The following is an 18,123-nucleotide window of genomic DNA, read 5'->3' on the forward strand; positions in this document are numbered from 1 at the left end:
AGCTGTTGCTATCAACTTTTTTTCAAATGTGTAAAGGTTTCAACCACCCCAGTCTTGTCAAAATTTTCAGTGGACATTTCTAGATCCAAGAACTCTAAATGATTTTTAGTGAAAGTACCAGTGAACTTCAGATTGTATGTATTTATATTAATTTCTCTCATAAACTCATTCCAATCTGATTCACTCCTCTTCCAAACTATCAGTACATCATCTATGTACCTTTTGTACATGACGATGTTTTCCTTCATCATCCCTTGAATTACTTCCTCCTCTCTTTGTGCCATATGTATATTGGCTACGCTTGGAGCACAGATACTGCCCATTGCTGAGCCACATACCTGCTGGAACCATTGGTCAAGGAATGTAAAATAATTATATCTAAGAACAAACTCCAAAAAAACGGGAGACAAATCTAAGCTTGACATCATTAACACCAGGATCTTTTCTTAATTTATTCTCAACTGCCATAATTCCTTTATCATGGGGAATAGACGTATATAAAAACTGTACATCTTTTAAACACCATTTAAAAGTTTCTTGCCATTGTAAATCATTTTTCAATTGTAGCACATATGTAGAATCCTTAATATAAGAAGACCCCAAGAGCGGGACATATTTCTTTATTCAGCTGTCAACATACTCCGATATTATAGATGTTAAAGACCCAATTCCACTAATAATGGGTCTTCCAGGGGGGCGGGATAAGTTCTTATGGATTTTTGGAATATGATAAAATGTGGCTATCCAAGGATGTTTATTCAGAAAGTAATTATACTCATTCAAAGAAATACACTTAGAAAATAAACCTTCCTTAAGAATGACCTCCAGATCCACAAAAAAAATATTAGTAGGATCTCCTTTAAGTTTCACATAAGACTTAGAATCATTTAATAACCTATGAGCTTCTTCAACATAATATTCCCTATCCATAAGAACTATCCCACCCCCCTTATCAGCATTTTTTATCACTATGTCAGTATTAGAAGACAATTTCTTCAAAGCCATGTATTCAGATTTTGTTAGGTTCCCCTAACAAACCCCTGGAATACCCATTATTAGTGGAATTGGGTATTTAACATCTAGAATATCGGAGTATGTTGACAGCTGTATAAAGAAATATGTCCCACTCTAGGGGTCTGCGTGGCCTGCCAGGCGCAGTAAGTTCCACCAAGCCACTGATCTGACTGTTCCTCCGGTGCGGTGTCCTGACGGGTTACGGCTTTGGATCAAAGCCGGCGGCGCGATGTTGAGGTCTCGGACGGTGGGCAGCGGTTGCCGTTTGTGCGAGTGGATTGTGAACAAGCCATGTGGTAATCAGCCCACACTGTGAGCTATATGGTATGCGTTTTGTCCAACTCTTTTGCCTAGAGATATTGTTTTAACTTTTAAATAAACAAACATTCTTCACTATGAGCACCTTCGCTTATACTTGTGTTTCCAGAATAAAACTTACTGCAGGAGTGCAGAGCTTTCATTGGGGGAAGTGCAGCGGTATAATAAGGAATACCAGTGCTACAGCCCAGAAGTTTTCCTCTGTGGACTGGAACATTTCAACTTTTTGTAGTAATTAAAAGCTGCTGCTAGGTGGCATACCTTCTATGTTTGGTAGATGTCCAACGATGAGAACCGCATGCACTAGTGATGTAAAAAGAGACTTTCTATTGGAGATGATGACTTAAAAACAGCTGTCCACTGTAGTGGCCTCTATTCATGAAAGGCTTAATGAAAATATCCCTGCTATGTACTAAGTGTAACTCACGGGGACAGTGGTAGTGATAACTAACGTCCCTGCAAGTTACTTCCAGTAATTTTGGAGGCGCTGGAGGAGCCTGGGCTAAATGGAGGAAGCGCTTGATTGGGTGAGAGCTCCAGTTCTCACGCTCTCAGTCAATCAGTACTGTCTGTTTGGGCTCGGAAGATCCGATCCATGGGGTGGTGAGTATAGGGAGTCTCTATGGAATGGGGATCCATTTTTTTGAGTGTCTCCACTTCCTGAGGAATTCCAGTCCTGAGCTGACCGGTTTAGGGTTTGTTTTACAGTATAACATGCTGTGTGTGTTCTCTGCTATAGCGTAAGGGCTATTTCACACAAGCCGGTTTTCCCAAGCCGGCAAAAAGCTAGCAAAAGGACAGTTTTTTACCGTCCGTCACTGCCCTTTCACACACCACAACTTTGAGCCATGTTTAATGCTGTGCGCATACGCAGCAGCACCAGCAAAAAAAACAAACGTGTGAAAAGCCCATTCACACACATACTGTACTGCCTTCAGGGACGGCAAGGCCACGGACCAGCAGCCGTCCTATTGGTTTTCGGTTAAAATACCGCCCGTCAGGATCCCAGCTGTATCACTAATGACGCCGGGATCCTAACAGGGGCACTATACTGCTGCTGGAATACCGGCAAAGTAGGTGATTCCCTCTCTGTGGGTTTCCACGACACCCATAGAGGGAGAATAAAACCTATGGCAATAACAGCGAGCCCGCAAGGAACGTCGTTGCACTCTACCCCTGCCGGCATTCTGGGGCACGGAATGCAGATTTCAGTATACTGACATTCGACATTCCGTGCGCCGGCATCCCATACCGAGCCCGTCCTATTCAGTGGATATTTCCAGCTGCAACATGGTTCGCGCCGTCTGAAAGGAGCAATGTTTTTTCATAAATAACTAAAATTACTGCATGGCAGAAAGCTGTCCAGCTTTTTGCTGGCCATTGAAAACCGACTAGTGTTAAATAGCTCTAGGTCCCCCAGCTGGTTCAGCCCAGTGCAGACTATTGGAAAATTAAGAGGACACCATGCCGTGTTTTTCCCCTGATTTTCTAGTACCAGACCAGGCTGAGAGGTCCGTGGCTGGTTTTGGTTTTAGAGTGAGAGGCCACACACATTTTTATTTTTTTCCTTGTAAAATAAACCCTTCCTTTACTGTTTTACACAACAAAGCCTGGTCTATGCAGTGCAGTACTTTGGGCAAACCCAATGCTCACAGGCAGGTCTATTTATTTCTACTATTATGATGTGATTTCTCTGCGAGTTCTGTTGGTTTTAACAACACGATTCTTAGTAAATCCAGGATTTGTAGTTCTGTCCATGAAATTATTAAATGTTTACTTCAATGGTCTAATGCCATCGAATGCTTTTCTAAAGTTGTGTTTTACATGCGATTTGCTGTTGATTATGATTCCAGTTAATCTCTGATTTGCAAAATCAACAGGATATCGTAGAAAAACACTAAATAGACCCTTAGTAAAGGGTCCATTGGAAGAGGGAAGCGGCGTACAAACAGTGGCTTTGTGTATATGCATACAATCACAAACAGATGGAGACCGGCACAGAGAGGCATGTACACCTGTAAAAGCAGTATAGTCTGCGGGTGATCAGATGCAAATACATTATGATGATAACTAGTGAACAGCTTGTGATTGGCTTATTGCGAATGCACTGCTAATGGCTTATACTGTAGGTTCTTTCTTCTCTCGTAAATAGATTTTTTAAAGTGTCTGTTTTAGCAATTCTGTTTTCCGCACATGGGATGGAGAAATTGTAATGGTTATATTAGAAAGATTTTATAGTTTATTTACTGTAAGCCCAGCAGCAAATGCTTATTTTTTGCAAGAAAGAAGGTTAAAAACATTGATGTGTGTGTATGTGTTTATGCCTGACTTAAACTGAGAGACCCCATATTATACTGGTGCCAGCCAGCACACAACTTGCGATAGGTGCAGCTTTGCATATGCTGGCAAATACAGTTTTTTTTATCAACGCAATTATGCCAGGTTGATGATACGCCTTGTGAATGAGCCCTTCAGGTTGTTAGTAAATCTTACTAAGCATAGAACCATACAGCAGCTAAGTGGATAGTGATATTTTCTCTCCTAGTAGTTGGGTTAAAAATATGCTTAACCAACATAACACATAGGAACCAACACAATAGTAAAATGAAATATTACCAGCAGAGTGACTAATTTGAAATAACTGCAGCCCTGTAGTTCGGTCTAAATAGGATGCTGTACTAACTCTGTAGAGTTAAAAAAAAAAAAAAAACAGTAAAATTAAAATAATGAATTGAAAAATTCTCATTTACTGACTGTAATAAATATGTTTTGTTTTACTGATAGTTCATATATTTCATTTTTGCAGTGGCATGTTGCCCGCTCAAAGTAGGTGCAGACGTGTTGTGGACAGAAATCATTTTTATGAATATGCACCCTCATGCTACAATCACTAGTTCTTAGTAAATTGATTGGGGAGAGGCAGAGGGTGATGGGGAGAGGCAGAGGGTGATGGGGAGAGGCAGTGGGTGACGGAGAGAGGCAGTGGGTGACGGAGAGAGGCAGTAGGTGATGGATAGAGGCAGGGGGTAACAAAGAGAGGCAGTGGGTGATGGATAGAGGCAGTGGGTAACTAGGGAAGGCAGAGGATGACAGGTAGATAGTGGGTGATAGAGACAGGGGGACGGGGAAAGGAAGAGGGGGATAGTGGGTGATGGGGAGAGGCAGAGTATGACGGAGATAGTGGGTGACGGGGAGAGACAGGGGGGTAACAGAGATATTGGGTGATGGGGAGAGGCAGTGGGTGACTTGGGAGGCAGTGGATGATAGCTGTAAGGTGGCTGCAAACAGAGACATTCTGCTTATTTACTGCTGTGCAGGACTGACTTAACAGCATTGTACAAAGCAATGCACTGGGGCCCCTACACACCCATTCACCAACCAATAAAAAAAATTATACATGTCCCTCCTGCGGTTCTGCTTCAAATTTTTTCCGGGTTTTTTACCGTTTTTTTAAACATTTTTAAAAATCGAATCAAAATCCGTCAAATCGGCCGTTTTTCGACAGCGGGACTGTCGAATTAGTTTTTTATTGAATATGTCGAATTCCGGCACCCACCTGCCGGAATTCGACGGTCGAATTGTGTCGAATTTAAAAACGGGCGAAAAAGTGCCGCAATTCGCCCGGAATTGCATATACCCCATCTCCAGAAGGATATAAATACATTAGAGAGTGTACAAAGAAGGGCAACTAAAATGGTGCATGGCCTACATCACAAAACTTACCCGGAAAGGCTAAAAGATCTTAACATGTATAGTATGGAGGAAAGAAAGGAAAGGGGAGACATGATAGAAACTTTCAAATATACCAAAGGTTTTAACAAAGTTCAGGAGGGAAACATTTTTCAAAGGAAGAGAAGTATTAGAACTCGAGGACATACACTGAAACTGGAGGGAGGCAGGTTCAGGGGAAATTTAAGGAAAAATTATTTCACAGAAAGGGTAGTGGATAAGTGGAATAGCCTCCCATCAGAGGTGGTAGAGGCTAAGACTGTAGAGCAATTTAAACATGCTTGGGATAGGCATATGAATATCCTTACAAAGAATTAAGGTTCAAAAAGGGTTGCGATTACCTAAAGGATAAAAAAAAATGGGCAGACTAGATGGGCCAAGCGGTTCTTATCTGCTGTCAAATTCTATGTTTCTATCTCTCCACATGCTTCCATACAGTGAACGGCTGTCAGCACTCTGATTGGTGGATAGCTCCAGCAATCCACCAATCAAGATTCTGACAGCCATTCACTGTCTCACTGCACTGTCTCACTCAACAGACTGGCGTACACAGACTATGCAGTAATCAGCCAGATCAGATGGATTTCAACTGCTCAATCCTATAATCTCAGTGTGTGTATGCATGGCAGATTATCATTCCAAAAGCAGTCCGGTTTGATTATTGGATCTGCTGCATGACATTTGTCAAAAGCGAAGAGCTGGTATGGACATTTTGTATACTGTATGAATCTCATCTCATCCATCTGACATTTCTGCCCAAATGTATTGAAAAATTTACATTTTATGTTGAGCTTTAGAAATTGAATGTTCTTAAAATAGTTTCATCAAATTATAAAGTTGGTCAGATCGTCAGTGAGATTGTTTGGGTGAGTACATAGCATTAGAGACAGGAAATCTGAACTACATCAGTTAAATACTGCTTATTGACTTACAAATGTTAGATATCTGTTCTATTAATGAGTCCCTGAAAGCAATGTGTATAAATTTGTGAAGTGTTTGAGCATTTTTAATGCCATTCAATGTATATCCATACTGTAATGCATTGGGTTTTATGTATGCCTTTGGATGTATATATCTGTATTCCGGGAAGCATAATAATGACTTTAGTTGACCAAAACATATGCTCCCATGTTCCCACAGCTGGAGTTTGTGGATTACGTGTTTCACGTAGAGCGAGGACGAAGGGAGACAGCCAATCTGGAGTTGCTCCTGCAGCGCTGTAGTGAGGTGCAGCACTGGGTCTGTACGCAAACTTTGCTGTGTGAGGCACCAGCGCGACGCACTCAGCTCCTCAAGAAGTTCATTAAGACTGCAGCCATGTGAGTGTGTAGAGAGCAAAGTAGATGGGACAAATGTATGTATCATTATGTGTTTTGCTGAGAGCAGAATAAGTATGTGTACATCAACCCACTGGCATGTTATAGTACAGAGTCCAAACTAATTAGAGGTTATTCTTCTGGTGACCATTGTGAGAAATATTGAAGTTCAATGTCCTTCTGTCATTTTTGGAGCTATTTCCATCCAGCCTTGCTAGTAACAGTTGCTTCTCTAGGTAGATCAGCTTGTAGACTTTTAAGAGTACACTAGCACCTTGAAGAGATTGACATTAAAAGCCACAGTGGGTTAACAATTAAAATGTATTATTTTAATGAAATTTTGATTTGGGTATTATGTATGTGTTGCCTTAGTAACCCAAGCTCAAACCTCATATCATGTGGGGAAAAAAGGAAGTTCCACACAGTGGACCAATCAACAACTAGCTCGAGCCAACAGTCAGAGTTTAACAGTCTACTGTGCGTATGTAGCCAGGCAGACAGTATAGTAACATAGTAACATATTCTTACTTCATAACACTTTTACACCAAGTAAAAGTCACTTATTTACTAGGAGTAGAACATGAGAATGAAAATTAGATCAGATAAGGAGGTCAAATAGGAAGAGAGCAAATAGTGACTGGGTTAAATAGGTAAAAGGAAGCAAAACTAAGTTTGTGACAAACATTTATTTGGGGTTTGACAGAGAAAAAAACATAGTAAATGGTTCAAAGTAAACACAGTTGTCTACAACAGAAGTTCCCAAACTCTGCCATTACACTCCAGGTTTTAAGGATATCCATGTTTGAATACAGACGATAACATAAAATTGACTAAGACACTAATTAAGTCACCTGTGCTCAAGCACGGATATCCTTAACACCTGGACTATAATGACTAAGTTTGGGAACCTCTAGTCTACAACCAAGAACTACACATCAACAGGTATCCTGAGTATTGAAACTCCATGGTTCGAATAATTGTGTGGCTATAGGGGGTTAATAACAACACATTTTCCCCCTGAACTCTTCATTATTTCTTCGCATAATTCAGTTGATATACGTAGAATAAAAAAATTACATAGGAATTGATGGCAGTTAAGAACCACTTGGCCCATTTGTTCTTCCCTAAACACATGTCCATGCACACACAGATTCATTTTTTATTATGGTAGCCAGTTAACCTACCAATATTGTGGAAACTGGAGTAACCTGAGGAAACCCACATGAGCATGGGGAGAATATACTGTACAAACTCCACACAGTTAGGGCCAAGGAGGGACTTGAACCCATGACCTCAGTGCTGTGAGGCAGTAATGCTAACCATTACACCATCTGTACTGCCCAGTTGGAACATCAGGATCAATAGGAATTATATTAACTTTGATGCAACAATTTTGCAACTCTGCCAATTAGTTAAGCCTTACTGGTAGAGTAACTGACAGTTGTAAATCTTGATTTTCAACCTTAAGGCCTCACACACACAGGCATTTATTCAAAGCATTTAATATGCATGTCTATACTCTGTTAAACGTGCTGTCACACTGGGGACAAAAAAACAAACATAAGTGAATGGACCTGAGTTCCCAATACATTAACCGCTAGTGAACCTACACTTCACATAGGGGTATATTCAATACCTGTCGGATCCTTTCAGACAGAAAGGATCCGACAGGTCAGTATTCATTATCGTGCCCAAACCCGACAGGTTTGGCCGTTCCCGACACTTCCAATCCGCCTTTTTTTAAAGTCGGATTGACATTGGGTCTAATTCAGACCTGTGCACTCGCTAGGAGTTTTTTTGCAGTCCTGCGTTCGCTTAGTCGCCGCCCATAGGGGAGTGTATTTTCGCTTTACAAGTTTGCGAACGGTTGTGTAATAGAGCTGTACAAACAGATGTGCAGTCTCTGAGTAGCCCAGGACTTACTCAGCCGCTGCGATCACATCAGCCTGTCCAGGACCGGAATTGACGTTAGGAACCCTCCCTGCAAATGGATATGCTTGCATTTCTCCAAACACTCCCAGAAAACGGTCAGTTGCCACCCACAAACACCTTCTATCTATCAATCTCCTTGCGAACGCCCATGCGAATGGATCCGTCGCACAAACCTATCGCTGAGCGGCGATCCGCTTTGTACCCGTGCGACGTGCCTGCACATTGCGGTGCATACACATGCGCCGTTTAGACCTGATCGCCAGCTGTACGAAAACGCAGCCTAGCGATCAGGTCTTAATTAGGCCCATTGTCGGAAACGGGGCTAAAACCTGTCGGGTTTGTCCGCGCTTCCGACAATGGGGGTAATTCAGACCTGATCGCTAAGCTGCGTTTTCTCACAGCCTGCAATCAGGTCCGAACCAGCGTATGCACCGCAGTGCGCAGGCACATCGGACGCCTGCACCGGGCATCGGTGCATAGCGTCGGGATGGTGCGAAAAAAGCGATCGCACGGGCGAACGCAAGGAGATTGACAAGTAAAGGGCGTTTATGGGTGGAAACTTTTTCTGGGAGGGTCTGTAAAAACGCAGGGAGGGTGTCTTTTTCTGGGAGGGTCTGGAAAAACGCAGGGAGCATTTTCAGGGAGGGTGTCTGACGTCAATTCCGGTCCCGGACAGGCTGAAGTGATCGCAGCGGCTGAGTAAGTCCTGAGCAGTGCAGAGACTGCACAAAATCAGTTTGTGCAGCTCCGCTACACATGCGTTCGCAGAATTACACAGCTAAAATACACACCCCCTGTAGGCGGCGACTGTCTTATCGCAGGACAGCAAAAATCGATTCCCAGCGATCAGGTCTGAATTAGGCCCAATACACGCGGCTCGGCGGCTGAAGCCGCCAACCCGGAAGTATTCCGACAGGCTCCCGACTTGTCAGAAAAATCGGGGCCCAAATGAATAGGTCAGAACCCCTTCCGACCTAAATCTGTCGGAAGCTGCCGTCTTTCCGACACTTATTGAATACAGCCCTTACTGTGCATGTGTTTCGGCGTTGACTGTGAATTCTTCGTTAAAAGCGAGGATAAAGATGAACATTTTGCCATAACTAGCGTTATTCTTCATTGTCTACAAGACAATGCAGCAGTAAAATAATTTTTTTTAGCAGATTATGTTATTGAAAAATAGGGATTAGGTATAAAAATGAGTGATATCTCTGCTTTATTGATAATACTTAAATGGTGCCACAGTTGTTTTATTATAAAATATTTATTACATAATTTGGATATTTGAAGATAAATGAATTTTTATTCCTTTTATATGAATGTGATGGAGTTAGGAGACATTGCCCGTGATTTGTTGTAGTGTGGATCAGTGTTTGTACTGAAACAGTGTGTTATTTTATATTTATATTAATCCTTATCCTTTTTATATTCTGTGTTTGTTTCCCTCACTGCCTCTTCCCTTCTAAAACATTTTCACAAATAAACCATATTTACCTGCAATTATGTATCTTATTTTATCTTTCTCCCCACTCACATTGTCATTTTGCTGATCTCCTTTTTGTTCTCTTCATGTGTCATTCTCCCAATTATCCCCATGCTTTCCCATATTGTTTGTATCCTACCCTGTATGAACACACCTGTCACCCAACCCCACCCTACACCTATACACTACCCTGCCTTCTGCCTATCCTTACTGTTCGCCATGTCTTAATAATGCCTTCCACTCTTCATGAACACCACCTTACCATATTTCTCCATACATTCTAATCATCATCCATCATCACTCTCTTCACCTTTCCTAAACACTACTTCTTCATCATCGCAACGCTCCACAGTTGTAAACAGAACCAGGACCTCTTATCCTTCTTTGCAATAGTGATGGGATTAGACAATAGTGCTGTGAGCCGTCTTCGTGTTACCTGGGAGGTAAGAAATACCATGTAGAAATTTTCAATCAGTCACTTAACCAAATTACTATATTACCAGATACAAGTCAGTAACACACAGACAGAGACATAATTGTTAAGTATCACAGAAAAGGACTAAATCAGGACTGAATCATGCCCATCCAACAGATGTGATCATCCATGGCTTTTATTTTTGACCCCTAACTTGTCATCATCTAATGGGCTTTAGGTAGCAGTCTTCTATTTATTACATAGGTCTCCAGTCACTGGGAAAATTGTACAGCAGTTGGCTGAGGCTTCATCAGCACCTTGCTGTATTCTGAGATCCCAATACATTAGCCACTAGCAGATCTTAAATTATAGATCTCTGGATGACTATGTATAACAAGTATGTTTTCCAAACCAGGATGAACCGTGAGCATCGTTTTTCTCTTTTGGTCTTTATGACCTTTGCCCATTGAGTACTGACGAACCTCACAGTGATCAATAGGAATATATAATGGATATAATGACCATAATAGTTTGCCATGCTAGAAATTGATCACAAATGTCTCCTGTTAATATTGTCCTCTGCTTTCTTTCATAGAAATTACCTGGAAAGTTTAAGAATCTGTTTAGAAAATTTGAAAATTTAACGGTGAGTTTCTGATCACATTTGGCCCTATTAACTGTAATTAATTGTGCCTATTTTAGCCATATTTTATCAAAAGTGAAAAACTCAGTAGGTACACCCATGATCCATCTCTAACCATGACTATTGGATAGATAGTTCTGCAGTGTTGCTGCACTCCTTATGAACTCGTTACTGCACATACTACTAAGACAGAAAATCTGGAAATAATTCTCACTTATTTGGTGTTCTATTTGGCATATACAATACCAGGCCAAGCAACTGAGACCTGTAGTGTTTAACGTTAGCCACACATAGCATGAATCTGTTTTGTTGGATTACAAAAATGTTCTTAACCTCTATCCATAGGATCCATGTAGGAATCACAAGTCATATCGTGAAATGGTGACTCGAATGCGACCCCCAGTAATCCCATTTATCCCCCTCATCTTGAAAGGTAAGGGTGTATAAGTGGCGCAGATTAGTTATACCCTTACCTTGAGCTTGCAGTTCCTGAGAAAATAATATTTAGATATTCATTAGGATTCATCCTTGTATTTTCTCCTACTTCTGTTCTCTTCATCACTCCCCTTTCTCTTCCCTCAGATCTCACATTTTTACACGAAGGCAGCAAAACATTCATCGATGGACTTGTGAATGTGGAGAAAATGGTGAGCCCAAGCCTAATGTATTGAATTTCAATCCTGTTTAATTACCTGGGCAATATTGTGACAACAATCATCATGGCTCATGGCATGGTGTTAGGCCTTCTGTGGTCAGTGTCATGTCTAGCTGAGGTAAATAAAATGGAGGAAAGTAGGAATAAAGCAGAGAAAGTGTACATATTCCAACGCAAACGGGTAGATGTATTATACCCGCACTTATGTGGCTATAATGCTTCCTGCTTTACTGAGGCGAAGCAGGAAGCTACACCGACAAGATGTATTAACCTCTTATCTGCCAGAGCGGGGGAGTGAAAACTCCCCCCTCTGGCGTTCCTCGCTAAAGCGCACAACGCATCAGCGTAGTGCTGATATGCTGTGTCTCTCCCCTGGCCGCCTCCTCTGGGCTTGTGTGTGATCTCGCTATTATTGTGACTTCTCCTGTGTAGGCCGGAGCCGGCAGCCACCACAGCCATGCACAGCGCTGTCCCTGCTGTGATCTATGGGCAATGACATCTGCAGCTATAGAAATCGATAGTTGCAGGTGTCGGAACGGTCAATACAACTGAGCCCTTTATATTGGCGTGCTATCTTTTAGCACGCCAATATGCATGCAGCACACACCGGCACAGTAATACATGTGCACTGATACCTCTTTCCTCCCCACATGGACCCTTCATACATCTACAACAAAGAGTCATGTATGCAATGAAAAATTTGAGAACCACAGATGACTGCAACTGAATTCGGCTTTACATGGAATACCATGGGTTTGTAGGCAGTGGTCAAAGTGGGCCGGTATGCAGCGGTATGGCATACCGGCACTTCGCCACTAACCCTTTTTTTAAAAATATGAATAACAGTGTGCAGACTCGCATCTGCACACTGTAGAGGCAGCAGCGCTGAGCAGCAGGAGAAGGGGGGAGTGGCCAGCCTTCCGGCAATAGTGTTCTTGCCGGTGCCACTGGAGTCCGCACATGGGGTGCACCCACTTCCCGCAGCTGGAGCCCGTTGGGCACCACCCACGTGGGCCCACGTGGGATGCGCTCGCGAAGCCGATGGAGCCCGCCAAGCGCCCACGTGGGGTGCGCCCGCTTCCCGCTCCCACCGCAGCTGGAGCCCAAGGCCTGTTGTCTTTTCCTCCACCCCCCATATCCCTGTGGTGAGTGCTGCCTTTATCTGGGGGAGGGAGGGAGTGCACAGATCGAGGAGCAGTAGCACATCCACACACATAATGTGTGTAAGGGGCTCTACCGTGGCGTAATGTAAGGGGCTCTACCGTGGCGTAATGTGTGTATGGGGCTCTACTGTGGCCGCGGCTCTACCGTGGTGTAATTTGTGTAAGTGGCTGTACCTGGTCTGATGTGTATATTTGGCTGTACCTGGCGTATTATGTGTAGGAGGCCATTGGCATAATGTGAATTTTGGCTCATTCTGTGGGAATTTTGGCTCATTCTGTGTGGTATAATGTGAATTTTGGCTCATTCCGTGTGGCATTATATGTAAGGAGCACCAGTACTAGGTAGTATAAGGGGTCCTACTATTGTGGTCATGCCCCCTGTTCCGGAGCGTGCATTATTGCACCCTTCCCTTTTCCATACCCCCACTTCAAAATTTCCACTTCGACCACTGTTTGTAGGGCCAAGTTGGGAGGAGTTAGGCAAATTCGGGTTTTGCACATGCATTGGTGTTTTGTGAGAATGAACTATTTAAAGGAGATAGAGGGTGAAGTGCACTCGTTTCCTGTGCCATGTTTTAGGATTTAGGATCACCTTAATGTTAAATTTGTGTATACCTGTGTTCATGTCACTGATGTAATTATGTATTCTGGCTTTCAGTGATTATTTTTCAAGAATTGGATGTATTTTTTTATTTCTGCAGCGGAGTACACTGGTATTCCACAGGGAATAACATTGGGGTGTAGAGTTGGATCTTGATCCGAGGCACCAACAGGCTAAAAGCTTTGACTGTTCCCAGAATGCATAGCGCCGTCTCCTCTATATCCCCGCCTCCAGGCACTGGAGCTCAGTTTGTAAGTTGGTGCCTGGAGCTAATGGGGGGGGGACTGCACTAGGCAGCCCTGAAAAGAGCTTTTTTGAAGAAAAGAAAACTTCCTCACCTTCCCCAGCAGCGCTGTTTACTCCCGCGCCCTGGTTGCCGGGTACTTGCAGCGGAGGGCTTAGGCACATTCACTGCCGCTGCTCTCCTGGATCGCGTGGCCGCATCTTCGGTAAGAGGTAAGAGGGTCCCCCAGGCGGAACCCGCCGAAATCGCGGCCCGGCGTGGTCTCCGTAGACGAACCGCGACGCTGGCATGGACACTGTGGCCATACAGGGAACCCACTAGACCACCAGGGCAAGGGGCACAAGTCGGATTTCTTAAAATCCGTTTGCAAATAGGCCCTGCAGTACCCGGTGGTGAAGTCCAGCAGAGGGGATAAGGCTCTGACGTGTAGCCCCTCCCCCAGCCCCAGGCACCATTTACTGCAAATGTTCCCACCCTGGAGCTGCATCTCTCTTCTCCCTCACTCCCTGTCAGCGTTTGGGTGCCATTACAACACAGCTGCGCTGATTCTGGGACTGCTGGGCAATGGGAGTCATTCCGAGTTGTTCGCTCGGTAAATTTCTTCGCATCGCAGCGATTTTCCGCTTAGTGCGCATGCGCAATGTCCGCACTGCGACTGCGCCAAGTAAATTTGCTATGCAGTTAGGAATTTTACTCACGGTTTTTTCTTCGTTCTGGTGATCGTAATGTGATTGACAGGAAGTGGGTGTTTCTGGGCGGAAACTGGCCGTTTTATGGGTGTGTGTGAAAAAACGCTACCGTTTCTGGGAAAAACGCGGGAGTGGCTGGAGAAACGGAGGAGTGTCTGGGCGAACGCTGGGTGTGCTTGTGACGTCAAACCAGGAACGACAAGCACTGAACTGATCGCAGATGCCGAGTAAGTCTCGAGTTACTCAGAAACTGCACAGAGATGTCTTTTCGCAATATTGCGAATCTTTCGTTCGCAATTTTAAGAAGCTAAGATTCACTCCCAGTAGGTGGCGGCTTAGCGTGTGCAATGCTGCTAAAAGCAGCTTGCGAGCGAACAACTCGGAATGACCCCCAATGTCTCCTTTGTAAAGCCGCATGTCTCGTCAGCGCTGTGCATTTACAGGACACTTAAGTATTCTACATGTCGTTTAGACAGTGTTAGTTAAGAACAAGTGCATAACTACAGGGATATCTAGTACAAGTATCCTGTGATATACATCCAGTATTTACTGTGCATTTTATATCTGGATTCATACATAGCTTTACTTAGTAGTCCAGTTACTTAGTATTGCTAGTCCAGTGCAGTTTTATTGTTGTTTGTAATCATTTCTGCATTGTACATTTGACTGTATGTGCCTATAGCTACCGTGTGATTTCTATTCCGTGTATCTCACACATATTGCTATCCCTACATTCTGTACCCTGAGGGGGGCTAAGTGCATCAGGGTTCTTTATATAGTGTTTCACAGGATATACTACTTTGGTATTTTTCTCTGTGTGTTTCAGTCACTATATAACTCTTAGATCCTCTGTTTGTGCTCTGCATTTACAGTCACACTATACAGGGGTTTTTTGTCAGGTACTTTGTCTATATTGTACTATTATGCCCTAAGGCTACGCTTTCACATAATGTCTGCTAAACAGGGCGGGAGATCCATGGCTGATCCTGCGTCATGCAGTGCCGACGCCACGGTTTTGTCTGAGGAAAACATTGCAGCTGAGGGTCCAGGTACCGGGAGTTCTATACCCCTCAGTCAATCTGCAGCACCGATGGCGCACCAAGACCCACCTTGGGCTGTTTTTTCTAATTTACTCACTACACAAGTAACAAGACTTGCGCCCCCTGTGGGGCCTTCTGTGCCATTGCAGCCACATATTGTCCCTGCAGTTTATCCGCCATGGGCAGATAATCTGTCCATTCAGTTACAGCATTTAAATCAGTCTTTGGTTAAACAAAAACCTAACCCTCGCCCTCCTAGGACCAAGGGGTCATCTAAGCGGGCCATTACTTCCTCACAATCCACGCATGTTTCGGATACTTCATCCGATGAAGATGGCATATATACTGACCCCTCAGACACTGATGCGGATGCTTCTGACGGGGAATCTGTTATACAGGTGGATGTTCCTGACCTCTTAGAGGCTATCAGGCTGATTCTTCAAATAGATGATGACGCTGAACCTCCAGATACTTCTAAGAAACCTGATAAGTTCAAGCGTCAGAAGGTTACTAAATTAGTTTTGCCCCATTCTGACCATTTAGTGGACATTTGTCAGGAATCCTGAGAGCATCCAGGAAAGAAATTCTCCCTGTCTAAGAAGATGCTAGCCCGTTATCCCCTCGCTGCAGAGTTAGGTAAACATTGGGAAACACCACCGCCGGTGGACTCACAGGTCGCGCGTCTGGTGGTGTCATCTGCTCTGCCTGTCACTACCGTCACCTCTCTGAAGGAGCCGACTGATAAGTGCGTGGAGGGTTGCTTGAAGTCTAATTACACTCTTGCAGGTGCTGTGCATAGGCACACACTTGCGGCTTCTTGGGCTGCAAAAGCTATTGAAGCCTAGTTGAAGCGGAACTACCTTCTGATTTTCCTGATAGTGCTAGACAGTGTCTTTCATATATTATTACTGCCTCTCATTATATTCAGGAGGCGGCGTCTGATGCCGGTGTCCTGGTGGCCAAAGCGTCTACTATGTCCATTCTGGCTTGCTGGATTCTCTGGTTGCAGTCCTGGTCTGTAGATCTGGACTCTAAAAGACCTTGGAGGTGATCCCCTTTAAGGGAAACATCCTTTTTGGGGAAGATCTCAACAAGATTGTTGCTGACTTAGCATCCGCTAAGACTGCATGTGTGCCTAGTACTAATCCTTCGGCTCCGAAGGCTAAAAGTACCTCCTTTCATTCCTTTCTACCTCCAAGTAAAGCAAAGGGTCAGGCGTACCCGAAACAGGCTCGCACTTCCAAATCCACTAAGCCCAAACCTAAACGTTCCTGGGCTACCCGTCAGCCTGCTTCCAAAACAGACAAGCCTGCTGCATGACGAGGCGGGCCTTCCCCTGGGGACCCCAGGGTGGGAGGCCGACTTTTGCAGTTTGCCCAGGTTTGGTTACAGACCACTTCAGATGCCTGGGTAAAGGAAGTAGTCACTCACGGATATGCCATCTCTTTCAAGAAACATCCCCCTCGCCAGTTTTGCTCAACAAACATCCCTTCGGATTCAGTAAAAGCAAAAACTCCAATTGGTGGTACAATCCCTCCTGGACACAGGGGTGATAGTACCTCTGGCTCAGAGAGGCAGGGGGTACTATTCAACGTTGTTCCTAGTTCCGAAACCGGATGGGTCCTCCCGGCCCATTCTCAACCTCAAGTCTTTGAACAAATTTGTGAAGGTATCCAAATTTCGTATGGAAACTCTTCGCTCTATTGTTCTCGCCTTGGAGCCCATTGACTATATGGTGTCCCTGGACATACAGGATGCTCACCTGCATATAGCTATTACCATGTCGCATCAGAAATACCTGCGGTTTGCTATTGGCAACCTACATTTTCAGTTCCAGGCCTTACCTTTTGGTCTGACCACGGCTCCGAGAATCTTCACAAACTATGTTGAAAGCCCGTAAACCGAGCGCTTACCTTTTGGCCTGACCACGGCTCCAGGAATCTTCACAAACTATGTTGAAAGCCCGTAAACCGGCTTCGGCTCAGATTTATTATAGGGTCTGGAATTCTTACTTCACCTGGTGTGCGGCAAAGAATTATGATGCGTACAAGTTCAGTACTGCCAAACTTTTGGCTTTTCTGCAACAGGGCCTGTACTTGGCCTCCGTCTGGCCTCCCTCAAGGTTCATATCTCAGCCTTGTCGATGTGGTTTCAGAGAAAGATTGAAACTCTGCCTGATGTTCATACCTTCACTCAGGGTGTTTTACAGATTCAACCTCCCTATGTTCCTCTGGTGGCTCCTTGGGATTTGTTGGTTGTTCTGGATGCCCTACAAGAGTCTCCGTTTGAACCTCTTGAGTCTGTTGACCTTAAGTGGCTTACTCTTAAGGTCTTGTTTTTACTGGCTATTGCTTCTGCTAGAAGGGTTTCAGACTTGGGTGCCTTGTCCTGTCGGTCACCCTTTCTGATTTTTCACCGTAACCAGGCGGTTCTTAGATTCGACCTGCTTATCTGCCTAAGGTGGTATCGTCTTTCCGCCTTAATCAAGAGATTGTGGTTCCGGCCTTTACCTCTCCAGGTTTATCTTCCAAAGAACGGTCTTTGGATGTGGTACGGGCTCTCCGTAGTTATGTGAAACGAACTGCTTCCATTAGGAGATCTGATTCTTTGTTCTTTTTGGTTTTCACAAACGTGGCTAGCCTGCTAATAAGCAGACCTTGGCTAGATGGATTAGAATGGTGATTGCACAAGCTTATGTGCAGGCTGGACTTCCAGCTCCTGTAACTATCAAGGCCCATTCTACTCAGTCTGTTGGACCTTCTTGGGCGGCTCACCATGGCGCGTCCCTAGAACAATTGTGCAAGGCAGCGATGTGGTCCTCAGTGAACACGTTCATCAGGTTCTATGCCTTTGATACTTCCGCCTCCCAGGATGCTTCCTTTGG

At 44.2% G+C, this 18,123-nt stretch overlaps 1 protein-coding gene across 5 annotated transcripts in view; it reads left to right on the top strand.

The window, feature by feature from the left end:
* RAPGEFL1 (Rap guanine nucleotide exchange factor like 1) overlaps positions 1 to 18,123 on the top strand; it is a 136,013-nt gene that overhangs the window by 92,643 nt on the left and 25,247 nt on the right. For all 5 annotated transcript variants that reach the window (XM_063959774.1, XM_063959770.1, XM_063959771.1 and 2 more), the window contains 5 exons: positions 6,202 to 6,380; positions 10,142 to 10,232; positions 10,800 to 10,850; positions 11,193 to 11,280; positions 11,430 to 11,494. In XM_063959774.1, the coding sequence (XP_063815844.1) occupies positions 6,202 to 6,380; positions 10,142 to 10,232; positions 10,800 to 10,850; positions 11,193 to 11,280; positions 11,430 to 11,494 (474 nt within the window). The remainder of the gene's footprint in view (positions 1 to 6,201; positions 6,381 to 10,141; positions 10,233 to 10,799; positions 10,851 to 11,192; positions 11,281 to 11,429; positions 11,495 to 18,123) is intronic.

The sequence above is a fragment of the Pseudophryne corroboree genome, chromosome 3, assembly GCF_028390025.1.
Source record: "Pseudophryne corroboree isolate aPseCor3 chromosome 3, aPseCor3.hap2, whole genome shotgun sequence".
NCBI lineage: Eukaryota > Metazoa > Chordata > Amphibia > Anura > Myobatrachidae > Pseudophryne > Pseudophryne corroboree.